Source organism: Salvelinus fontinalis, chromosome 1 (genome assembly GCF_029448725.1).
Source record: "Salvelinus fontinalis isolate EN_2023a chromosome 1, ASM2944872v1, whole genome shotgun sequence".
Taxonomy (NCBI): domain Eukaryota; kingdom Metazoa; phylum Chordata; class Actinopteri; order Salmoniformes; family Salmonidae; genus Salvelinus; species Salvelinus fontinalis.
The window spans coordinates 990,956-1,009,551 of NC_074665.1; the positions used below are offsets into that span (position 1 = coordinate 990,956).

An 18,596-nucleotide genomic window follows, 5' to 3' on the forward strand; every position below is an offset into this window, starting at 1 on the left:
CTTTATGGCAGCGAGGTGTGGGGTCCACTTTATGGCAGCGAGGTGTGGGGTCCACTTTATGGCAGCGAGGTGTGGGGTCCACTTTATGGCAGCGAGGTGTGGGGTCCACTTTATGGCAGCGAGGTTTGGGGTCCACTTTATGGCAGCGAGGTGTGGGGTCCACTTTATGGCAGCGAGGTGTGGGGTCCACTTTATGGCAGCGAGGTGTGGGGTCCACTTTATGGCAGCGAGGTGTGGGGTCCACTTTATGGCAGCGAGGTGTGGGGTCCACTTTATGGCAGCGAGGTGTGGGGTCCACTTTATGGCAGCGAGGTGTGGGGTCCACTTTATGGCAGCGAGGTGTGGGGTCCACTTTATGGCAGCGAGGTGTGGGGTCCACTTTATGGCAGCGAGGTGTGGGGTCCACTTTATGCCAGCGAGGTGTGGGGTCCACTTTATGCCAGCGAGGTGTGGGGTCCAAATTATGGCAGCGAGGTGTGGGGTCCACTTTATGGCAGCGAGGTGTGGGGTCCACTTTATGGCAGCGAGGTTTGGGGTCCACTTTATGGCAGCGAGGTGTGGGGTCCACTTTATGGCAGCGAGGTGTGGGGTCCACTTTATGGCAGCGAGGTGTGGGGTCCACTTTATGGCAGCGAGGTGTGGGGTCCACTTTATGGCAGCGAGGTGTGGGGTCCACTTTATGGCAGAGAGGTGTGGGGTCCACTTTATGGCAGCGAGGAGTGGGGTCCACTTTATGGCAGCGAGGTTTGGGGTCCACTTTATGGCAGCGAGGTGTGGCGTCCACTTTATGGCAGCGAGGTGTGGGGTCCACTTTATGGCAGCGAGGTTTGGGTTCCACTTTATGGCAGCGAGGTGTGGGGTCCACTTTATGGCAGCGAGGTGTGGGGTCCACTTTATGCCAGCGAGGTGTGGGGTCCACTTTATGCCAGCGAGGTGTGGGGTCCACTTTATGGCAGCGAGGTGTGGGGTCCAATTTATGGCAGCGAGGTGTGGGGTCCACTTTATGGCAGCGAGGTGCGGGGTCCACTTTATGGCAGCGAGGTGCGGGGTCCACTTTATACCAGTGAGGTGTGGGGTCCACTTTATGGCAGCGAGGTGTGGGGTCCACTTTTATGGCAGTGAGGTGTGGGGTCCACTTTATGGCAGTGAGGTGTGGGGTCCACTTTATGGCAGCGAGGTGTGGGGTCCACTTTATGGCAGCGAGGTGTGGGGTCCACTTTATGGCAGCGAGGTGTGGGGTCCACTTTATGGCAGCGAGGTTTGGGGTCCACTTTATGGCAGCGAGGTGTGGGGTCCACTTTATGGCAGCGAGGTGTGGGGTCCACTTTATGGCAGCGAGATGTGGGGTCCACTTTATGGCAGCGAGGTGTAGGGTCCACTTTATGGCAGCGAGGTGTGGGGTCCACTTTATGGCAGCGAGGTGTGGGGTCCACTTTATGGCAGCGAGGTGTGGGGTCCACTTTATGCCAGCGAGGTGTGGGATCCACTTTATGCCAGCGAGGTGTGGGGTCCACGTTATGGCAGCGAGGTGTGGGGTCCACTTTATGGCAGCGAGGTGTGGGGTCCACTTTATGGCAGCGAGGTTTGGGGTCCACTTTATGGCAGCGAGGTGTGGGGTCCACTTTATGGCAGCGAGGTGTGGGGTCCACTTTATGGCAGCGAGGTGTGGGGTCCACTTTATGGCAGCGAGGTGTGGGGTCCACTTTATGGCAGCGAGGTGTGGGGTCCACTTTATGGCAGCGAGGTGTGGGGTCCACTTTATGGCAGCGAGGTGTGGGGTCCACTTTATGGCAGCGAGGTTTGGGGTCCACTTTATGGCAGCGAGGTGTGGGGTCCACTTTATGGCAGCGAGGTGTGGGGTCCACTTTATGGTAGCGAGGTTTGGGTTCCACTTTATGGCAGCGAGGTTTGGGGTCCACTTTATGGCAGCGAGGTGTGGGGTCCACTTTATGGCAGCTAGGTGTGGGGTCCACTTTATGGCAGCGAGGTGTGGGGTCCACTTTATGGCAGTGAGGTGTGGGGTCCACTTTATGGCAGCGAGGTGTGGGGTCCACTTTAAGACAGCGAGGTGTGGGGTCCACTTTATGGCAGTGAGGTGTGGGGTCCACTTTATGGCAGCGAGGTGTGGGGTCCACTTTATGGCAGTGAGGTGTGGGGTCCACTTTATGGCAGTGAGGTGTGGGGTCCACTTTATGGCAGCGAGGTTTGGGGTCCACTTTATGGCAGCGAGGTGTGGGGTCCACTTTTATGGCAGCGAGGTGTGGGGTCCACTTTATGGCAGCGAGGTGTGGGGTCCACTTTATGCCAGCGAGGTGTGGGGTCCACTTTATGCCAGCGAGGTGTGGGGTCCACTTTATGGCAGCGAGGTGTGGGGTCCACTTTATGGCAGCGAGGTGTGGGGTCCACTTTATGGCAGCGAGGTGCGGGGTCTACTTTATGGCAGCGAGGTGCGGGGTCCACTTTATACCAGTGAGGTGTGGGGTCCACTTTATGGCAGCGAGGTGTGGGGTCCACTTTTATGGCAGTGAGGTGTGGGGTCCACTTTATGGCAGTGAGGTGTGGGGTCCACTTTATGGCAGCGAGGTGTGGGGTCCACTTTATGGCAGCGAGGTGTGGGGTCCACTTTATGGCAGCGAGGTGTGGGGTCCACTTTATGGCAGCGAGGTTTGGGGTCCACTTTATGGCAGCGAGGTGTGGGGTCCACTTTATGGCAGCGAGGTGTGGGGTCCACTTTATGGCAGCGAGGTGTGGGGTCCACTTTATGGCAGCGAGGTGTAGGGTCCACTTTATGGCAGCGAGGTGTGGGGTCCACTTTATGGCAGCGAGGTGTGGGGTCCACTTTATGGCAGCGAGGTGTGGGGTCCACTTTATGCCAGCGAGGTGTGGGATCCACTTTATGCCAGCGAGGTGTGGGGTCCACTTTATGGCAGCGAGGTGTGGGGTCCACTTTATGGCAGCGAGGTGTGGGGTCCACTTTATGGCAGCGAGGTTTGGGGTCCACTTTATGGCAGCGAGGTGTGGGGTCCACTTTATGGCAGCGAGGTGTGGTGTCCACTTTATGGCAGCGAGGTGTGGGGTCCACTTTATGGCAGCGAGGTGTGGGGTCCACTTTATGGCAGCGAGGTGTGGGGTCCACTTTATGGCAGCGAGGTGTGGGGTCCACTTTATGGCAGCGAGGTGTGGGGTCCACTTTATGGCAGCGAGGTGTGGGGTCCACTTTATGGCAGCGAGGTGTGGGGTCCACTTTATGGCAGCGAGGTGTGGGGTCCACTTTATGGTAGCGAGGTTTGGGTTCCACTTTATGGTAGCGAGGTTTGGGTTCCACTTTATGGCAGCGAGGTTTGGGGTCCACTTTATGGCAGCGAGGTGTGGGGTCCACTTTATGGCAGCGAGGTGTGGGGTCCACTTTATGGCAGCGAGGTGTGGGGTCCACTTTATGGCAGCGAGGTGTGGGGTCCACTTTATGGCAGCGAGGTGTGGGGTCCACTTTATGGCAGTGAGGTGTGGGGTCCACTTTATGGCAGTGAGGTGTGGGGTCCACTTTATGGCAGCGAGGTGTGGGGTCCACTTTATGGCAGCGAGGTGTGGGGTCCACTTTATGGCAGCGAGGTGTGGGGTCCACTTTATGGCAGCGAGGTGTGGGGTCCACTTTATGGCAGCGAGGTGTGGGGTCCACTTTATGGCAGCGAGGTGTGGGGTCCACTTTATGGCAGCGAGGTGTGGGGTCCACTTTATGGCAGCGAGGTGTGGGGTCCACTTTATGGCAGCGAGGTGTGGGGTCCACTTTATGGCAGCGAGGTGTGGGGTCCACTTTATGGCAGCGAGGTGTGGGGTCCACTTTATGGCAGCGAGGTTTGGGGTCCACTTTATGGCAGCGAGGTGTGGGGTCCACTTTATGGCAGCGAGGTGTGGGGTCCACTTTATGGCAGCGAGGTGTGGGGTCCACTTTATGGCAGCGAGGTGTAGGGTCCACTTTATGGCAGCGAGGTGTGGGGTCCACTTTATGGCAGCGAGGTGTGGGGTCCACTTTATGGCAGCGAGGTGTGGGGTCCACTTTATGCCAGCGAGTAGTGGGGTCCACTTTATGCCAGCGAGGTGTGGGGTCCACTTTATGGCAGCGAGGTGTGGGGTCCACTTTATGGCAGCGAGGTTTGGGGTCCACTTTATGGCAGCGAGGTGTGGGGTCCACTTTATGGCAGCGAGGTGTGGGGTCCACTTTATGGCAGCGAGGTGTGGGGTCCACTTTATGGCAGCGAGGTGTGGGGTCCACTTTATGGCAGCGAGGTTCGGGGTCCACTTTATGTCAGCGAGGTGTGGGGTCCACTTTATGGCAGCGAGGTGTGGGGTCCACTTTATGGCAGCGAGGTGTGGGGTCCACTTTATGGCAGCGAGGTGTGGGGTCCACTTTATGGCAGCGAGTTGTGGGGTCCACTTTATGGCAGCGAGGTTTGGGGACCACTTTATGGCAGCGAGGTGTGGGGTCCACTTTATGGCAGCGAGGTGTGGGGTCCACTTTATGGTAGCGAGGTTTGGGTTCCACTTTATGGCAGCGAGGTGTGGGGTCCACTTTATGGCAGCGAGGTTTGGGGTCCACTTTATGCCAGCGAGGTGTGGGGTCCACTTTATGCCAGCGAGGTGTGGGGTCCACTTTATGGCAGCGAGGTGTGGGGTCCACTTTATGGCAGTGAGGTGTGGGGTCCACTTTATGGCAGCGAGGTGTGGGGTCCACTTTATGGCAGAGAGGTGCGGGGTCCACTTTATGGCAGCGAGGTGCGGGGTCTACTTTATGGCAGCGAGGTGTGGGGTCCACTTTATACCAGTGAGGTGTGGGGTCCACTTTATGGCAGCGAGGTGTGGGGTCCACTTTATGGCAGTGAGGTGTGGGGTCCACTTTATGGCAGTGAGGTGTGGGGTCCACTTTTATGGCAGTGAGGTGTGCGGTCCACTTTATGGCAGCGAGGTGTGGGGTCCACTTTATGGCAGCGAGGTTTGGGGTCCACTTTATGGCAGCGAGGTTTGGGTTCCACTTTATGGCAGCGAGGTGTGGGGTCCACTTTATGCCAGCGAGGTGTGGGGTCCACTTTATGGCAGCGAGGTGTGGGGTCCACTTTATGGCAGTGAGGTGTGGGGTCCACTTTATGGCAGCGAGGTGTGGGGTCCACTTTATGGCAGTGAGGTGTGGGGTCCACTTTATGGCAGTGAGGTGTGGGGTCCACTTTATGGCAGTGAGGTGTGGGGTCCACTTTATGGCAGCGAGTTGTGGGTTCCACTTTATGGCAGTGAGGTGTGGGGTCCACTTTATGGCAGCGAGGTGTGGGGTCCACTTTATGGCAGCGAGGTGTGGGGTCCACTTGCAAAATAAGATTTCACCAAATGTGACAAACACCCCATTGAAACCCTGCATGCAGAGTTCTGTAAGATTCTCCTACATGTCCAGAGGAAAACTACAAACAATGCATGCAGGGCAGAATTAGGCAAATATCCATTAATAATAAAAACTCAAAAAAGAGCAATTAAGTTTTGGAAACATCTAAAATACAGTGACCCCCTCTCATATCATTACCAAGCCCTGCAATGCCAAGAGTTGAGCAAAGAAGAGAGTCCCCTCATCCAGCTGCTATCGTTAAATTGAAGACTTTTAGTCTTTATCATAGATTCCTGTAATTAGGGATTACGCTATCACTTGAGTAATAACGTAACTAATTAACTATGAATTCGAGGGCACCAGGGAAAGTTATTAGATTACAAAGTTATAATTTCCCAATATAACCTTTCAGATATTTTCATATCTGATCAATAGTCTTCTAATTAATGATTTATTTACTCTACCTCACGTTAGTCTCTTTCCAAACGTCGTGAATTGTCGATTATCTGCACGAACCCAGTCTTCACTATGAGTCATCCATACATCAATTGTCTTAAATCATTTATTTATTACTAACTAATTAATTCCCAGAAATGCATAAACAAACAAACAAACTTAAAATAGTTACATGAAATGATGGGAGAAATATGCCCCAGTGGGCTGAACCGTCATGGCGGCTGTTAGACAAAGGGAAAATGGCGTTCGACTAAGAATTCACTACAGAGTCCATAACTATAACAATTGACATGCTAATCCTTACACATGAACGCTCACTCATTCGGGAACAATTGCAATCAATATATATATAGTTACGCTCGGTGTGTTGTCTTGATCGTTGGAGAGAAGTTCGTTTTTGTTGTCTTTCTGTCGTAGTTATTGTGGATTGTTCAGAGTGACATTCGTTATAGAATGGATGTTTCGGCGGTTGTCTTTCTTCGCGTTCAATGATACCGAATTCCTAGCTGCAGACTAGTAGTCAATATCAAAGACTTGTTATGATTCGTATAAGAGTTTTAACCACGTGGTATGGTTAAAGATTCAGCAATTATACTCAACCTTCGTTCTCCTCCTTGGAGGATAAACATGGTCTAAATGGTAATTTCTTAGAGTTGGCTTTTATTCAGATAGCAGAGAGGGGTGGTCCCATGGTCTCTGACCCAACTGGCTCAGGGGCGGGTCCTATGATTTAGTTCAAATACAACAGGGATTTGTATTTTCCTTCATTAAACAGTTACATTTAACATTTACATTTAAGTCATTTAGCAGACGCTCTTATCCAGAGCGACTTACAAATTGGTGCATTCACCTTATGACATCCAGTGGAACAGCCACTTTACAATAGTGCATCTAAATCTTTTAAGGGGGGGGGGGGCAGAAGGATTGCTTTATCCTATCCTAGGTATTCCTTGAAGAGGTGGGGTTTCAGGTGTCTCCGGAAGGTGGTGATTGACTCCGCTGTCCTGGCGTCGTGAGGGAGTTTGTTCCACCATTGGGGTGCCAGAGCAGCGAACAGTTTTGACTGGGCTGAGCGGGAACTGTACTTCCTCAGTGGTAGGGAGGCGAGCAGGCCAGAGGTGGATGAACGCAGTGCCCTTGTTTGGGTGTAGGGCCTGATCAGAGCCTGAAGGTACTGAGGTGCCGTTCCCCTCACAGCTCCGTAGGCAAGCACCATGGTCTTGTAGCGGATGCGAGCTTCAATTGGAAGCCAGTGGAGAGAGCGGAGGAGCGGGGTGACGTGAGAGAACTTGGGAAGGTTGAACACCAGTCGGGCTGCGGCGTTCTGGATGAGTTGTAGGGGTTTAATGGCACAGGCAGGGAGCCCAGCCAACAGCGAGTTGCAGTAATCCAGACGGGAGATGACAAGTGCCTGGATTAGGACCTGCGCCGCTTCCTGTGTGAGGCAGGGTCGTACTCTGCGGATGTTGTAGAGCATGAACCTACAGGAACGGGCCACCGCCTTGATGTTAGTTGAGAACGACAGGGTGTTGTCCAGGATCACGCCAAGGTTCTTAGCGCTCTGGGAGGAGGACACAATGGAGTTGTCAACCGTGATGGCGAGATCATGGAACGGGCAGTCCTTCCCCGGGAGGAAGAGCAGCTCCGTCTTGCCGAGGTTCAGCTTGAGGTGGTGATCCGTCATCCACACTGATATGTCTGCCAGACATGCAGAGATGCGATTCGCCACCTGGTCATCAGAAGGGGGAAAGGAGAAGATTAATTGTGTGTCGTCTGCATAGCAATGATAGGAGAGACCATGTGAGGTTATGACAGAGCCAAGTGACTTGGTGTATAGCGAGAATAGGAGAGGGCCTAGAACAGAGCCCTGGGGGACACCAGTGGTGAGAGCGCGTGGTGAGGAGACAGATTCTTGCCACGCCACCTGGTAGGAGCGACCTGTCAGGTAGGACGCAATCCAAGCGTGGGCCGCGCCGGAGATGCCCAACTCGGAGAGGGTGGAGAGGAGGATCTGATGGTTCACAGTATCGAAGGCAGCCGATAGGTCTAGAAGGATGAGAGCAGAGGAGAGAGAGTTAGCTTTAGCAGTGCGGAGCGCCTCCATGATACAGAGAAGAGCAGTCTCAGTTGAGTGACTAGTCTTGAAACCTGACTGATTTGGATCAAGAAGGTCATTCTGAGAGAGATAGCAGGAGAGCTGGCCAAGGACGGCACGTTCAAGAGTTTTGGAGAGAAAAGAAAGAAGGGATACTGGTCTGTAGTTGTTGACATCGGAGGGATCGAGTGTAGGTTTTTTCAGAAGGGGTGCAACTCTCGCTCTCTTGAAGACGGAAGGGACGTAGCCAGCGGTCAAGGATGAGTTGATGAGCGAGGTGAGGTAAGGGAGAAGGTCTCCGGAAATGGTCTGGAGAAGAGAGGAGGGGATAGGGTCAAGCGGGCAGGTTGTTGGGCGGCCGGCCGTCACAAGACGCGAGATTTCATCTGGAGAGAGAGGGGAGAAAGAGGTCAGAGCACAGGGTAGGGCAGTGTGAGCAGAACCAGCGGTGTCGTTTGACTTAGCAAACGAGGATCGGATGTCGTCGACCTTCTTTTCGAAATGGTTGACGAAGTCGTCTGCAGAGAGGGAGGAGGGGGGGGGGGGAGGAGGATTCAGGAGGGAGGAGAAGGTGGCAAAGAGCTTCCTAGGGTTAGAGGCAGATGCTTGGAATTTAGAGTGGTAGAAAGTGGCTTTAGCAGCAGAGACAGAAGAGGAAAATGTAGAGAGGAGGGAGTGAAAGGATGCCAGGTCCGCAGGGAGGCGAGTTTTCCTCCATTTCCGCTCGGCTGCCCGGAGCCCTGTTCTGTGAGCTCGCAATGAGTCATCGAGCCACGGAGCGGGAGGGGAGGACCGAGCCGGCCTGGAGGATAGGGGACATAGAGAGTCAAAGGATGCAGAAAGGGAGGAGAGGAGGGTTGAGGAGGCAGAATCAGGAGATAGGTTGGAGAAGGTTTGGGCAGAGGGAAGAGATGATAGGATGGAAGAGGAGAGAGTAGCGGGGGAGAGAGAGCGAAGGTTGGGACGGCGCGATACCATCCGAGTAGGGGCAGTGTGGGAAGTGTTGGATGAGAGCGAGAGGGAAAAGGATACAAGGTAGTGGTCGGAGACTTGGAGGGGAGTTGCAATGAGGTTAGTGGAAGAACAGCATCTAGTAAAGATGAGGTCAAGCGTATTGCCTGCCTTGTGAGTAGGGGGGAAGGTGAGAGGGTGAGGTCAAAAGAGGAGAGGAGTGGAAAGAAGGAGGCAGAGAGGAATGAGTCAAAGGTAGACATGGGGAGGTTAAAGTCACCCAGAACTGTGAGAGGTGAGCCGTCCTCAGGAAAGGAGCTTATCAAGGCATCAAGCTCATTGATGAACTCTCCAAGGGAACCTGGAGGGCGATAAATGATAAGGATGTTAAGCTTGAAAGGGCTGGTAACTGTGACAGCATGGAATTCAAAGGAGGCGATAGACAGATGGGTAAGGGGAGAAAGAGAGAATGACCACTTGGGAGAGATGAGGATCCCGGTGCCACCACCCCGCTGACCAGAAGCTCTCGGGGTGTGCGAGAACACGTGGGCAGGCGAAGAGAGAGCAGTAGGAGTAGCAGTGTTATCTGTGGTGAGCCATGTTTCCGTCAGTGCCAAGAAGTCGAGGGACTGGAGGGACGCATAGGCTGAGATGAGCTCTGCCTTGTTGGCCGCAGATCGGCAGTTCCAGAGGCTACCGGAGACCTGGAACTCCACGTGGGTCGTGCGGGCTGGGACCACCAGGTTAGGGTGGGCGCGGCCACGCGGTGTGAAGCGTTTGTATGGTCTGTGCAGAGAGGAGAGAACAGGGATAGACAGACACATAGTTGACAGGCTACAGAAGAGGCTACGCTAATGCAAAGGAGATTAGAATGACAAGTGGACTACACGTCTCGAATGTTCAGAAAGTTAAGCTTACGTTGCAAAAAAAAATATAAATAAAAGATCTTATTGACTAAAATGATATAGTACTGCTGGCTGGTGAAGTAGCCTGGCTAGCAGTGGCTGCGTTGTTGAAAGTGAAGCTGGCTAGGTAACCTCGATAATTTCTCTAAATTTCTCTAAACTACACAATTATCATGGATACAAGGACAGCAAAGACAACTAGCTAACACTACGCTAATCAAGTCGTTCCGTTGTAATGTAAGTTTCTACAGTGCTGCTATTCGGTAGAAGTTGGCTAGCTAGCAGTGTTAGCTAGCGGTGTTGGCTAGGTAGGAGGACGGCAGCGCGGCAGGCAAAAATAGCTGGCTAGCTAACCGATAATTACTCAAAGCTACACAATTATCTTAGATACAAAGATAGCAAAGAAAACTATGTAGCTAGCTAACACTACACAAATCAAGTCGTTCCATTGTAATGTAATCGTTTCTACAGTGCTGCTAATCGGTGGCTAGCTGGCTAGCTAGCAGGGTTGACTACGTTACGTTACGTTACGTTAGGACGAGAATACCTGGCTAGCGAACCTCAGCGAACCTCGATAACTACACAATTATCTTTGATACAAAGACGGCTATGTAGCCAGCTAAGTAGCTAGCTAAGATCAAACAAATCAAAGATAGCAAAGACAACTGTGTAGCCAGCTAACACTACACAAATCAAGTCGTTCCGTTGTAATGCACTCGTTTCTACAATGCTGCTATTCGGTGGCTAGCTAGCAGTGTTGGCTACGTTGCGTTACGTTAGGACGAAGATAGCTGGCTAGCGAACCTCAATAACTACACAATTATGTTTGATACAAAGACGGCTATGTAGCTAGCTAAGATCAAACAAATCAAACCGTTGTACTGTAATGAAAATGAAAATCAGACCGTTGTACTATAATGAAATGTAATGAAAAGTTATACTACTATTCGGTAGACGGTGGACGTTTGCTAGCTGGCTAGCTGCTGGGCAGATAGCAGTGTGGACTACGATAGACGACGAAATACGATAATTACGCAATTATCTTTGATACACAGACGGCTATGTAGCTAGCTAAGAAGAAATTGCTAAGGTTAGACAAATCAAACCGTTGTACTATAATGAAATGTAATGAAATGTAATGAAAAGTTATACTACCTGCGGAGCGAATGCAAATGCGACCGCTCGCTCCAAACCGGACCAGTTCAAAATCATATTACACAATTATACAAACAGTATCATACTCACTCATTCATTTTATCCAACAAACAGGTGTAAACCTCATATCTGAGGTTATTATATAAACAGCGGTATGGTAATGTGGTCCCACAGTCTCTCCTGAGATTCCCACGTGGGGACAAATGGACATGTTAATAGCTAGGATCTTCATCGATTCCTATATTTGCAGGAACATGAAATATGTTCATACCTCAAGTTCTGTGAGGTGGAAGATAATTCCTTTGTCCTGAACGTTTACCCTCTGTCTATAATACTGTTTTGCCACGAGGAGATTCTCAGGAATTTACGACATCTCTCTGTGATCACCGCATGGGTTGTGGTAGGAAAGGGGGAGGCAGGGAGAGGGGGATGGGGTTTGCACTACCCAAGCAGGCGACGTCATGACACATTGTTGGTGCTGACGTGGATAACAATATCCCTATACTCTTTCAATTTGTCAGAGCTAAAAGTGGGAGTCTTCGGCGTCTCAGACCCCGTAACAGGTGGAAGAGAGACCAGAGAAGACTCAGCCTCAGACTCCGACTCGCTGCTTAATGGGGAGAACTGGTTGAAAGTTTCTGTCGGCTGAATGAGCGACGCCGGTTGAGCATTCCTACAGCATTTCCCTCCAGAGGCCATGAGAAAGTTGTCCGGCTGCGGGGACTGTGCGAGGGGATTTATACTAACGTTACGATCTGTACTTACTGGGGGCACAGGCGCTGTTTCATCCTTTCCTACACTGAAATGATTCTGCCTAACGATGGCATCTGAAGCTGGGCTTGCAGCACGGCTATCCTCGATTGTTCTCCTGTATATTATGAGTACAGCGACTGCAATTAGAAGGCATCATGTTAATGTTACTGCTTAGCTTCGGCTGGTGGAGGTCCTGTAAAACCATGTCCAGATAAAGCGTCCGGGGTGAAAAGTTGAATGAAAAAAGTTGAGCGAGGGAAAAATGTAAAATAGAAAACGGTAATTATAAAGTAAAAAACGTAAAGTTGGCAGGTAGCAAAGTGAGGTTAGCAACAAAACGCACAGCGGCACATAAACAAATCTATAAGTTGTGACCATACAGTAGTCCTACAATGGTCCTACTCCATACTGTACGCCTGGCTGACTGGCTGGTTGGCTGACTGGCTGGCTGGCTGACCGGCTGGCTGGCTGACTGGCTGGCCGACTGGCTGGCTGACTGGCTGGCTGGCTGACTGGCTGGCTGGCTGGCTGACTGGCTGGTTGGCTGACTGGCCGACGGGCTGGCTGGCTGACTGGCTGGCTGGCTGGGTGGCTGGCTGACTGGCTGGCCGACTGGCTGGCTGGCTGGCTGACTGGCTGGCTGGCTGGGTGGCTGGCTGACTGGCTGGCCGACTGGCTGGCTGGCTGGCCGACTGGCTAGTTGGCTGACTGGCTGGCTGGCTGACTGACTGGCTGGTTGGCTGACTGGCTGGCCGACTGGCTGGCTGGCTGACTGGCTGGCTGACTGGCTAGTTGGCTGACTGGCTGGCTGACTGGCTGGTTGGCTGACTGGCTGGCCGACTGGCTGGCTGGCTGGCTGGCTGACTGGCTGACTGACTGACTGGCTGGCTGACTGGCTGGCTGACTGTCTGGCTGGCTGACAGCTCTGTGACAGCTCTGTGCAGCCAGCAACAGTCAAGAGGACCATCCTCGGGGTAAATTGACATTTTGAAGGTCTATAAAGAATGACAGCATAATACACTCTCCTGTTATATAATGACTGCCCTTGGAGAGAGTGAAAAGATGTAACTCTACTGTCTGTCTGTCTGTCTGTCTGTCTGTCTGTCTGTCTGTCTGTCTGTCTGTCTGTCTGTCTGTCTGTCTGTCTGTCTGTCTGTCTGTGTGTGTGTGTGTGTGTGTGATGGTTTTACATAAGAGCTGTCCTGAGCAGCCATGCCGTGTGATTATGATTCCCTCTGGCTCTTGACCCCAGCTGACTTCTCGGTCCACTGTGTACTGCACCACTGTACATTTCTCAAGATATTAGCGTTAGTTGGTTTCCTTTCTTACTCCAGGGAAGAGATCATGTATACATATTTTAATTCCAGCATTTTAATCAATTTCTTAATTTCCATCACTAATGGGTTATCGTTTACACACTGTCGTGTTTCTTTTGTGTTAGTATGCCTCAACAAAAAAAAATCATTACTTTCGTTGACAGAATAATTATTTTTCTTTAACTGTGTGTTTCCGGCAGTTTTTACTTTTGCCACTCGAGGGCGATCAGTTAAACGCTGGCGGTCTGTACTACCGAAGGTGACTGTTTTTGTGCTTGCCAGTTAGCTAGCAGTTCTCAGCTGTTAGCAGCCAGTTAGCTAGCAGTTCTCAGCTGTTAGCAGCCAGTTAGCTAGCAGTTCTCAGCTGTTAGCAGCCAGTTAGCTAGCAGTTCTCAGCTGTTAGCAGCCAGTTAGCTAGCAGTTCTCAGCTGTTAGCAGCCAGTTAGCTAGCAGTTCCCAGCTGTTAGCAGCCAGTTAGCTAGCAATACAGCTGTTAGCAGCCAGTTAGCTAGCAGTTCTCAGCTGTTAGCAGCCAGTTAGCTAGCAGTTCCCAGCTGTTAGCAGCCAGTTAGCTAGCAGTTCCCAGCTGTTAGCAGCCAGTTAGCTAGCAGTTCTCAGCTGTTAGCAGCCAGTTAGCTAGCATTTCTCAGCTGTTAGCAGCTAGTTAGCTAGCAGTTCTCAGCTGTTAGCAGCCAGTTAGCTAGCAGTTCTCAGCTGTTAGCAGCCAGTTAGCTAGCAGTTCTCAGCTGTTAGCAGCCAGTTAGCTAGCAGTTCTCAGCTGTTAGCAGCCAGTTAGCTAGCAGTTCTCAGCTGTTAGCAGCCAGTTAGCTAGCAGTTCTCAGCTGTTAGCAGCCAGTTAGCTAGCAGTTCTCAGCTGTTAGCAGCCAGTTAGCTAGCAGTTCTCAGCTGTTAGCAGCCAGTTAGCTAGCAGTTCTCAGCTGTTAGCAGCCAGTTAGCTAGCAGTTCTCAGCTGTTAGCAGCCAGTTAGCTAGCAGTTCCCAGCTGTTAGCAGCCAGTTAGCTAGCAATACAGCTGTTAGCAGCCAGTTAGCTAGCAGTTCTCAGCTGTTAGCAGCCAGTTAGCTAGCAGTTCTCAGCTGTTAGCAGCCAGTTAGCTAGCAGTTCTCAGCTGTTAGCAGCCAGTTAGCTAGCAGTTCTCAGCTGTTAGCAGCCAGTTAGCTAGCAGTTCTGTGAACGCTGCGTGTAACACATCCGGTGTCAGGATAAATAAAAAGCAAGGTCTGCTAACTTTCTTTAATTATGTTTAATTACCGCAAACAATGAAGGGCAAATGCAATTTTCGTATATACGGGTTCGCTGCATCACCACGCAGGGTTAACAGGGAACTGGCAGGAAGTATGTAAACAGCTGCTCTTATACCGTGATGACGTAGTTCCAACGCGTCTGTTGGCCTATCACAGTAGAGGCTGGGCGCGGTTTAGACTTTGCCCCGCCTTTGCTGGCCCTCGGATTTGTCCAAGCCCCTTGGCGCGTTCCTTTTGTCCACATCTGGTTGCTGGGTAGATTAGATCCGTCTTGTGTCTGTCGATTCTACACTGAAACAGTTCCTAATATGGTATTGTCCTGTATTCTAACCTCCTGATTGGCCTAGAGAGATGCACCCCTCCCCTCTCCAGACTGTCCACAGCTTTTATTGCCTGTGTTGGTCAGTCCTTACACCTACACACACACCTCCGTCTTTATTGTTTGTATGTGTGTGTAACAAAGCAATATTCATCTTCAAACAATATGCTAACAGGCTATATTGCATAAACATAAATCCTAACAGTTCTCAGCTGTTAGCAGCCAGTTAGCTAGCAGTTCCCAGCTGTTAGCAGCCAGTTAGCTAGCAGTTCTCAGCTGTTAGCAGCCAGTTAGCTAGCAGTTCTCAGCTGTTAGCAGCCAGTTAGCTAGCAGTTCTCAGCTGTTAGCAGCCAGTTAGCTAGCAGTTCTCAGCTGTTAGCAGCCAGTTAGCTAGCAGTTCTCAGCTGTTAGCAGCCAGTTAGCTAGCAGTTCTCAGCTGTTAGCAGCCAGTTAGCTAGCAGTTCCCAGCTGTTAGCAGCCAGTTAGCTAGCAGTTCTCAGCTGTTAGCAGCCAGTTAGCTAGCAGTTCCCAGCTGTTTGGCAGCCAGTTAGCTAGCATTTCTCAGCTGTTAGCAGCCAGTTAGCTAGCAGTTCTCAGCTGTTAGCAGCCAGTTAGCTAGCAGTTCCCAGCTGTTAGCAGCCAGTTAGCTAGCAGTTCCCAGCTGTTAGCAGCCAGTTAGCTAGCAGTTCCCAGCTGTTAGCAGCCAGTTAGCTAGCAGTTCTCAGCTGTTAGCAGCCAGTTAGCTAGCAGTTCTCAGCTGTTAGCAGCCAGTTAGCTAGCAGTTTTTTACTGGCGAATAAAAACGGATGATTTTGGTAATTTTTTTGAGTCGTTACTGAATTATTTAATGTAACTAGTCAAACATACAAGCACACACATCCCTGAGTCCGTCGCCTTTTCAGTTCTCTGCAGCTAGCGACTGGAACGAGCTGCAACAAACACTCAAACTGGACAGTTTTATCTCAATCTCTTCATTCAAAGACTCAATCATGGACACTCTTACTGACAGTTGTGGCAGCTTTGAGTGATGTATTGTTGTCTCTACCTTCTTGCCCTCTGTGCTGTTGTCTGGGCCCAATAATGTTGGTACCATGTTTTGTGCTGCTACCATGTTGTGTTGCTACCATGTTGTGTTGCTACCATGTTGTTGTCATGTTGTGTTGCCACCATGTTGTGTTGCTACCATGTTGTTGTCATGTTGTGTTGCTACCATGTTGTGTTGCCACCATGTTGTGTTGCTACCATGCTGTGTTGTCACGTTGTGTTGCTACCATGTTGTTGTCATGTTGTGTTGCTACCATGTTGTGTTGCCATGTTGTGTTATCATGTTGTGTTGCCACCATGTTGTGTTGCTACCATGCTGTGTTGTCATGTTGTGTTGCTACCATGTTGTTGTCATGTTGTGTTGCTACCATGTTGTTGTCAAGTTGTGTTGCTACCATGTTGTTGTCATGTTGTGTTGCTACCATGTTGTTGTCATGTTGTGTTGCTACCATGCTGTTATCATGTTGTGTTGCTACCATGTTGTGTTGCTACCATGTTGTTGTCATGTTGTGTTGCTACCATGTTGTTGTCATGTTGTGTTGCCACCATGTTGTGTTGCCACCATGTTGTGTTGCCACCATGTTGTGTTGCTACCATGTTGTTGTCATGTTGTGTTGCTACCATGTTGTTGTCATGTTGTGTTGCTGCCATGTTGTTGTCATGTTGTGTTGCTACCATGCTGTGTTGTCATGTTGTGTTGCTACCATGTTGTTGTCATGTTGTGTTGCTACCATGCTGTGTTGTCATGTTGTGTTGCTACCATGTTGTTGTCATGTTGTGTTGCTACCATGTTGTTGTCATGTTGTGTTGCTACCATGTTGTGTTGCTACCATGTTGTTGTCATGTTGTGTTGCTACCATGTTGTTGTCATGTTGTGTTGCTACCATGTTGTGTTGCTACCATGTTGTTGTCATGTTGTGTTGCTACCATGTTGTGTTGCTACCATGTTGTTGTCATGTTGTGTTGCTACCATGTTGTTGTCATGTTGTGTTGCTACCATGTTGTGTTGCTACCATGTTGTTGTCATGTTGTGTTGCTACCATGTTGTTGTCATGTTGTGTTGCTACCATGTTGTTGTCATGTTGTGTTGCTACCATGTTGTTGTCATGTTGTGTTGCTACCATGTTGTGTTGCTACCATGTTGTTGTCATATTGTGTTGCTGCCATGTTGTTGTCATGTTGTGTTGCTACCATGTTGTTGTCATGTTGTGTTGCTACCATGTTGTTGTCATGTTGTGTTGCTACCATGTTGTTGTCATGTTGTGTTGCTACCATGCTGTTGTCATGTTGTGTTGTTACCATGTTGTTGTCATGTTGTGTTGCTACCATGCTGTTGTCATGTTGTGTTGCTACCATGTTGTGTTGTCATGTTGTGTTGCTACCATGTTGTTGTCACGTTGTGTTGCTACCATGTTGTTGTCACGTTGTGTTGCTACCAGGTTGTTGTCATGTTGTGTTGCTACCATGTTGTTGTCATGTTGTGTTGCTACCATGTTGTTGTCATGTTGTCTTGCTACCATGTTGTTGTTGTTATGTTGTGTTGCTGCCATGTTGCTATCATGTTGTGTTGCTACCATGTTGTTGTCACGTTGTGTTGTCATGTTGCTACCATGTTGTGTTGCTACCATGTTGTGTTGCTACCATGTTGTTGTCATGTTGTGTTGCTACCATGTTGTGTTGCTACCATGTTGTTGTCATGTTGTGTTGCTACCATGTTGTTGTCACGTTGTGTTGTCATGTTGTGTTGCTACCACGTTGTGTTGTCATGTTGTGTTGCTACCATGTTGTGTTGTTACCATGTTGTTGTCATGTTGTGTTGCTACCATGTTGTTGTCACGTTGTGTTGTCATGTTGTGTTGCTACCATGTTGTGTTGTTACCATGTTGTTGTCATGTCATGTTGCTACCATGCTGTTGTCATGTTGTGTTGCTACCATGTTGTTGTCATGTTGTGTTGCTACCATGTTGTTGTCACGTTGTGTTGTCATGTTGTGTTGCTACCATGTTGTGTTGCTACCATGTTGTTGTCATGTTGTGTTGCTACCATGTTGTGTTGTTACCATGTTGTTGTCATGTTGTGTTGCTACCATGTTGTTGTCATGTTGTGTTGCTACCATGTTGTTGTCATGTTGTGTTGCTACCATGTTGTGTTGTTACCATGTTGTTGTCATGTTGTGTTGCTACCATGTTGTTGTCATGTTGTGTTGCTACCATGTTGTTGTCATGTTGTGTTGCTACCATGTTGTGTTGTCATGTTGTGTTGCTACCATGTTGTTGTCATGTTGTGTTGCTACCATGTTGTTGTCATGTTGTGTTGCTACCATGTTGTTGTCATGTTGTGTTGCCTCCTTGCTGTGTTGTTGTCTTAGAGCTCTCTTGTCGTGATGTGTATTTTGTCCGATATATATCTTTTTTATCCCAGCCCCCGTCCCCGCACCAGGCCTTTTGTCTTCTGGTAGGCCGTCATTGGAAGTCAGAATGTGTTCTGAACTGACTAGTTAAATAAAGGGTAAATAAAAACATTTATCCCTGTAAGGAAATTCATGGTAACCTCGTAAACTCTTCATTTAGACCTGGTGTTTATTTGAAACGCACTCATTTGCTAATATGTGTGCCGTGCAATGAAAAGAGACTGTCAGCTATTTGAGGGTGTCTGGTCGGTAGAGAGATTCTGCGTTTAATTGAAGTTTTACGGTATTTAAGAGTAGAGTGTGGTCTACAGTAGCAAAAACCTCTGACAAGTCAGTAATCAGACAGACAGAGAGTTGTTTAACATATGTGCATAACAGCTTCTACTATATAGGTTGTCTGTCTATAGCGCTGACTGTGAGAACCCACAGGTGACCATGTGTAATAAGGGAGACCAGCACTACTATAATGTCATAATATATAACAGTATATAATATATAGATTCTATATGTTGTGTGTCTTTAGGGCTGACTGTGAGAACCCTCAGGTGACCGTGTGTAATAAG

General features: G+C 49.9%; 1 protein-coding gene across 2 annotated transcripts in view; it reads left to right on the top strand.

The window, feature by feature from the left end:
* The first annotated feature begins 18,366 nt into the window (after window positions 1-18,366).
* Window positions 18,367-18,596, top strand: part of LOC129862810 (signal-induced proliferation-associated 1-like protein 2) — a 145,508-nt gene continuing 145,278 nt past the window's right edge. The window contains exon 1 of one of the 2 annotated variants that reach the window (XM_055934856.1): window positions 18,367-18,596. This exon is cut by the window's right edge and continues 101 nt beyond it. In XM_055934856.1, the coding sequence (XP_055790831.1) occupies window positions 18,540-18,596 (57 nt within the window). In that variant the 5' untranslated portion in view covers window positions 18,367-18,539. The other variant, XM_055934936.1, reaches the window with a different exon arrangement.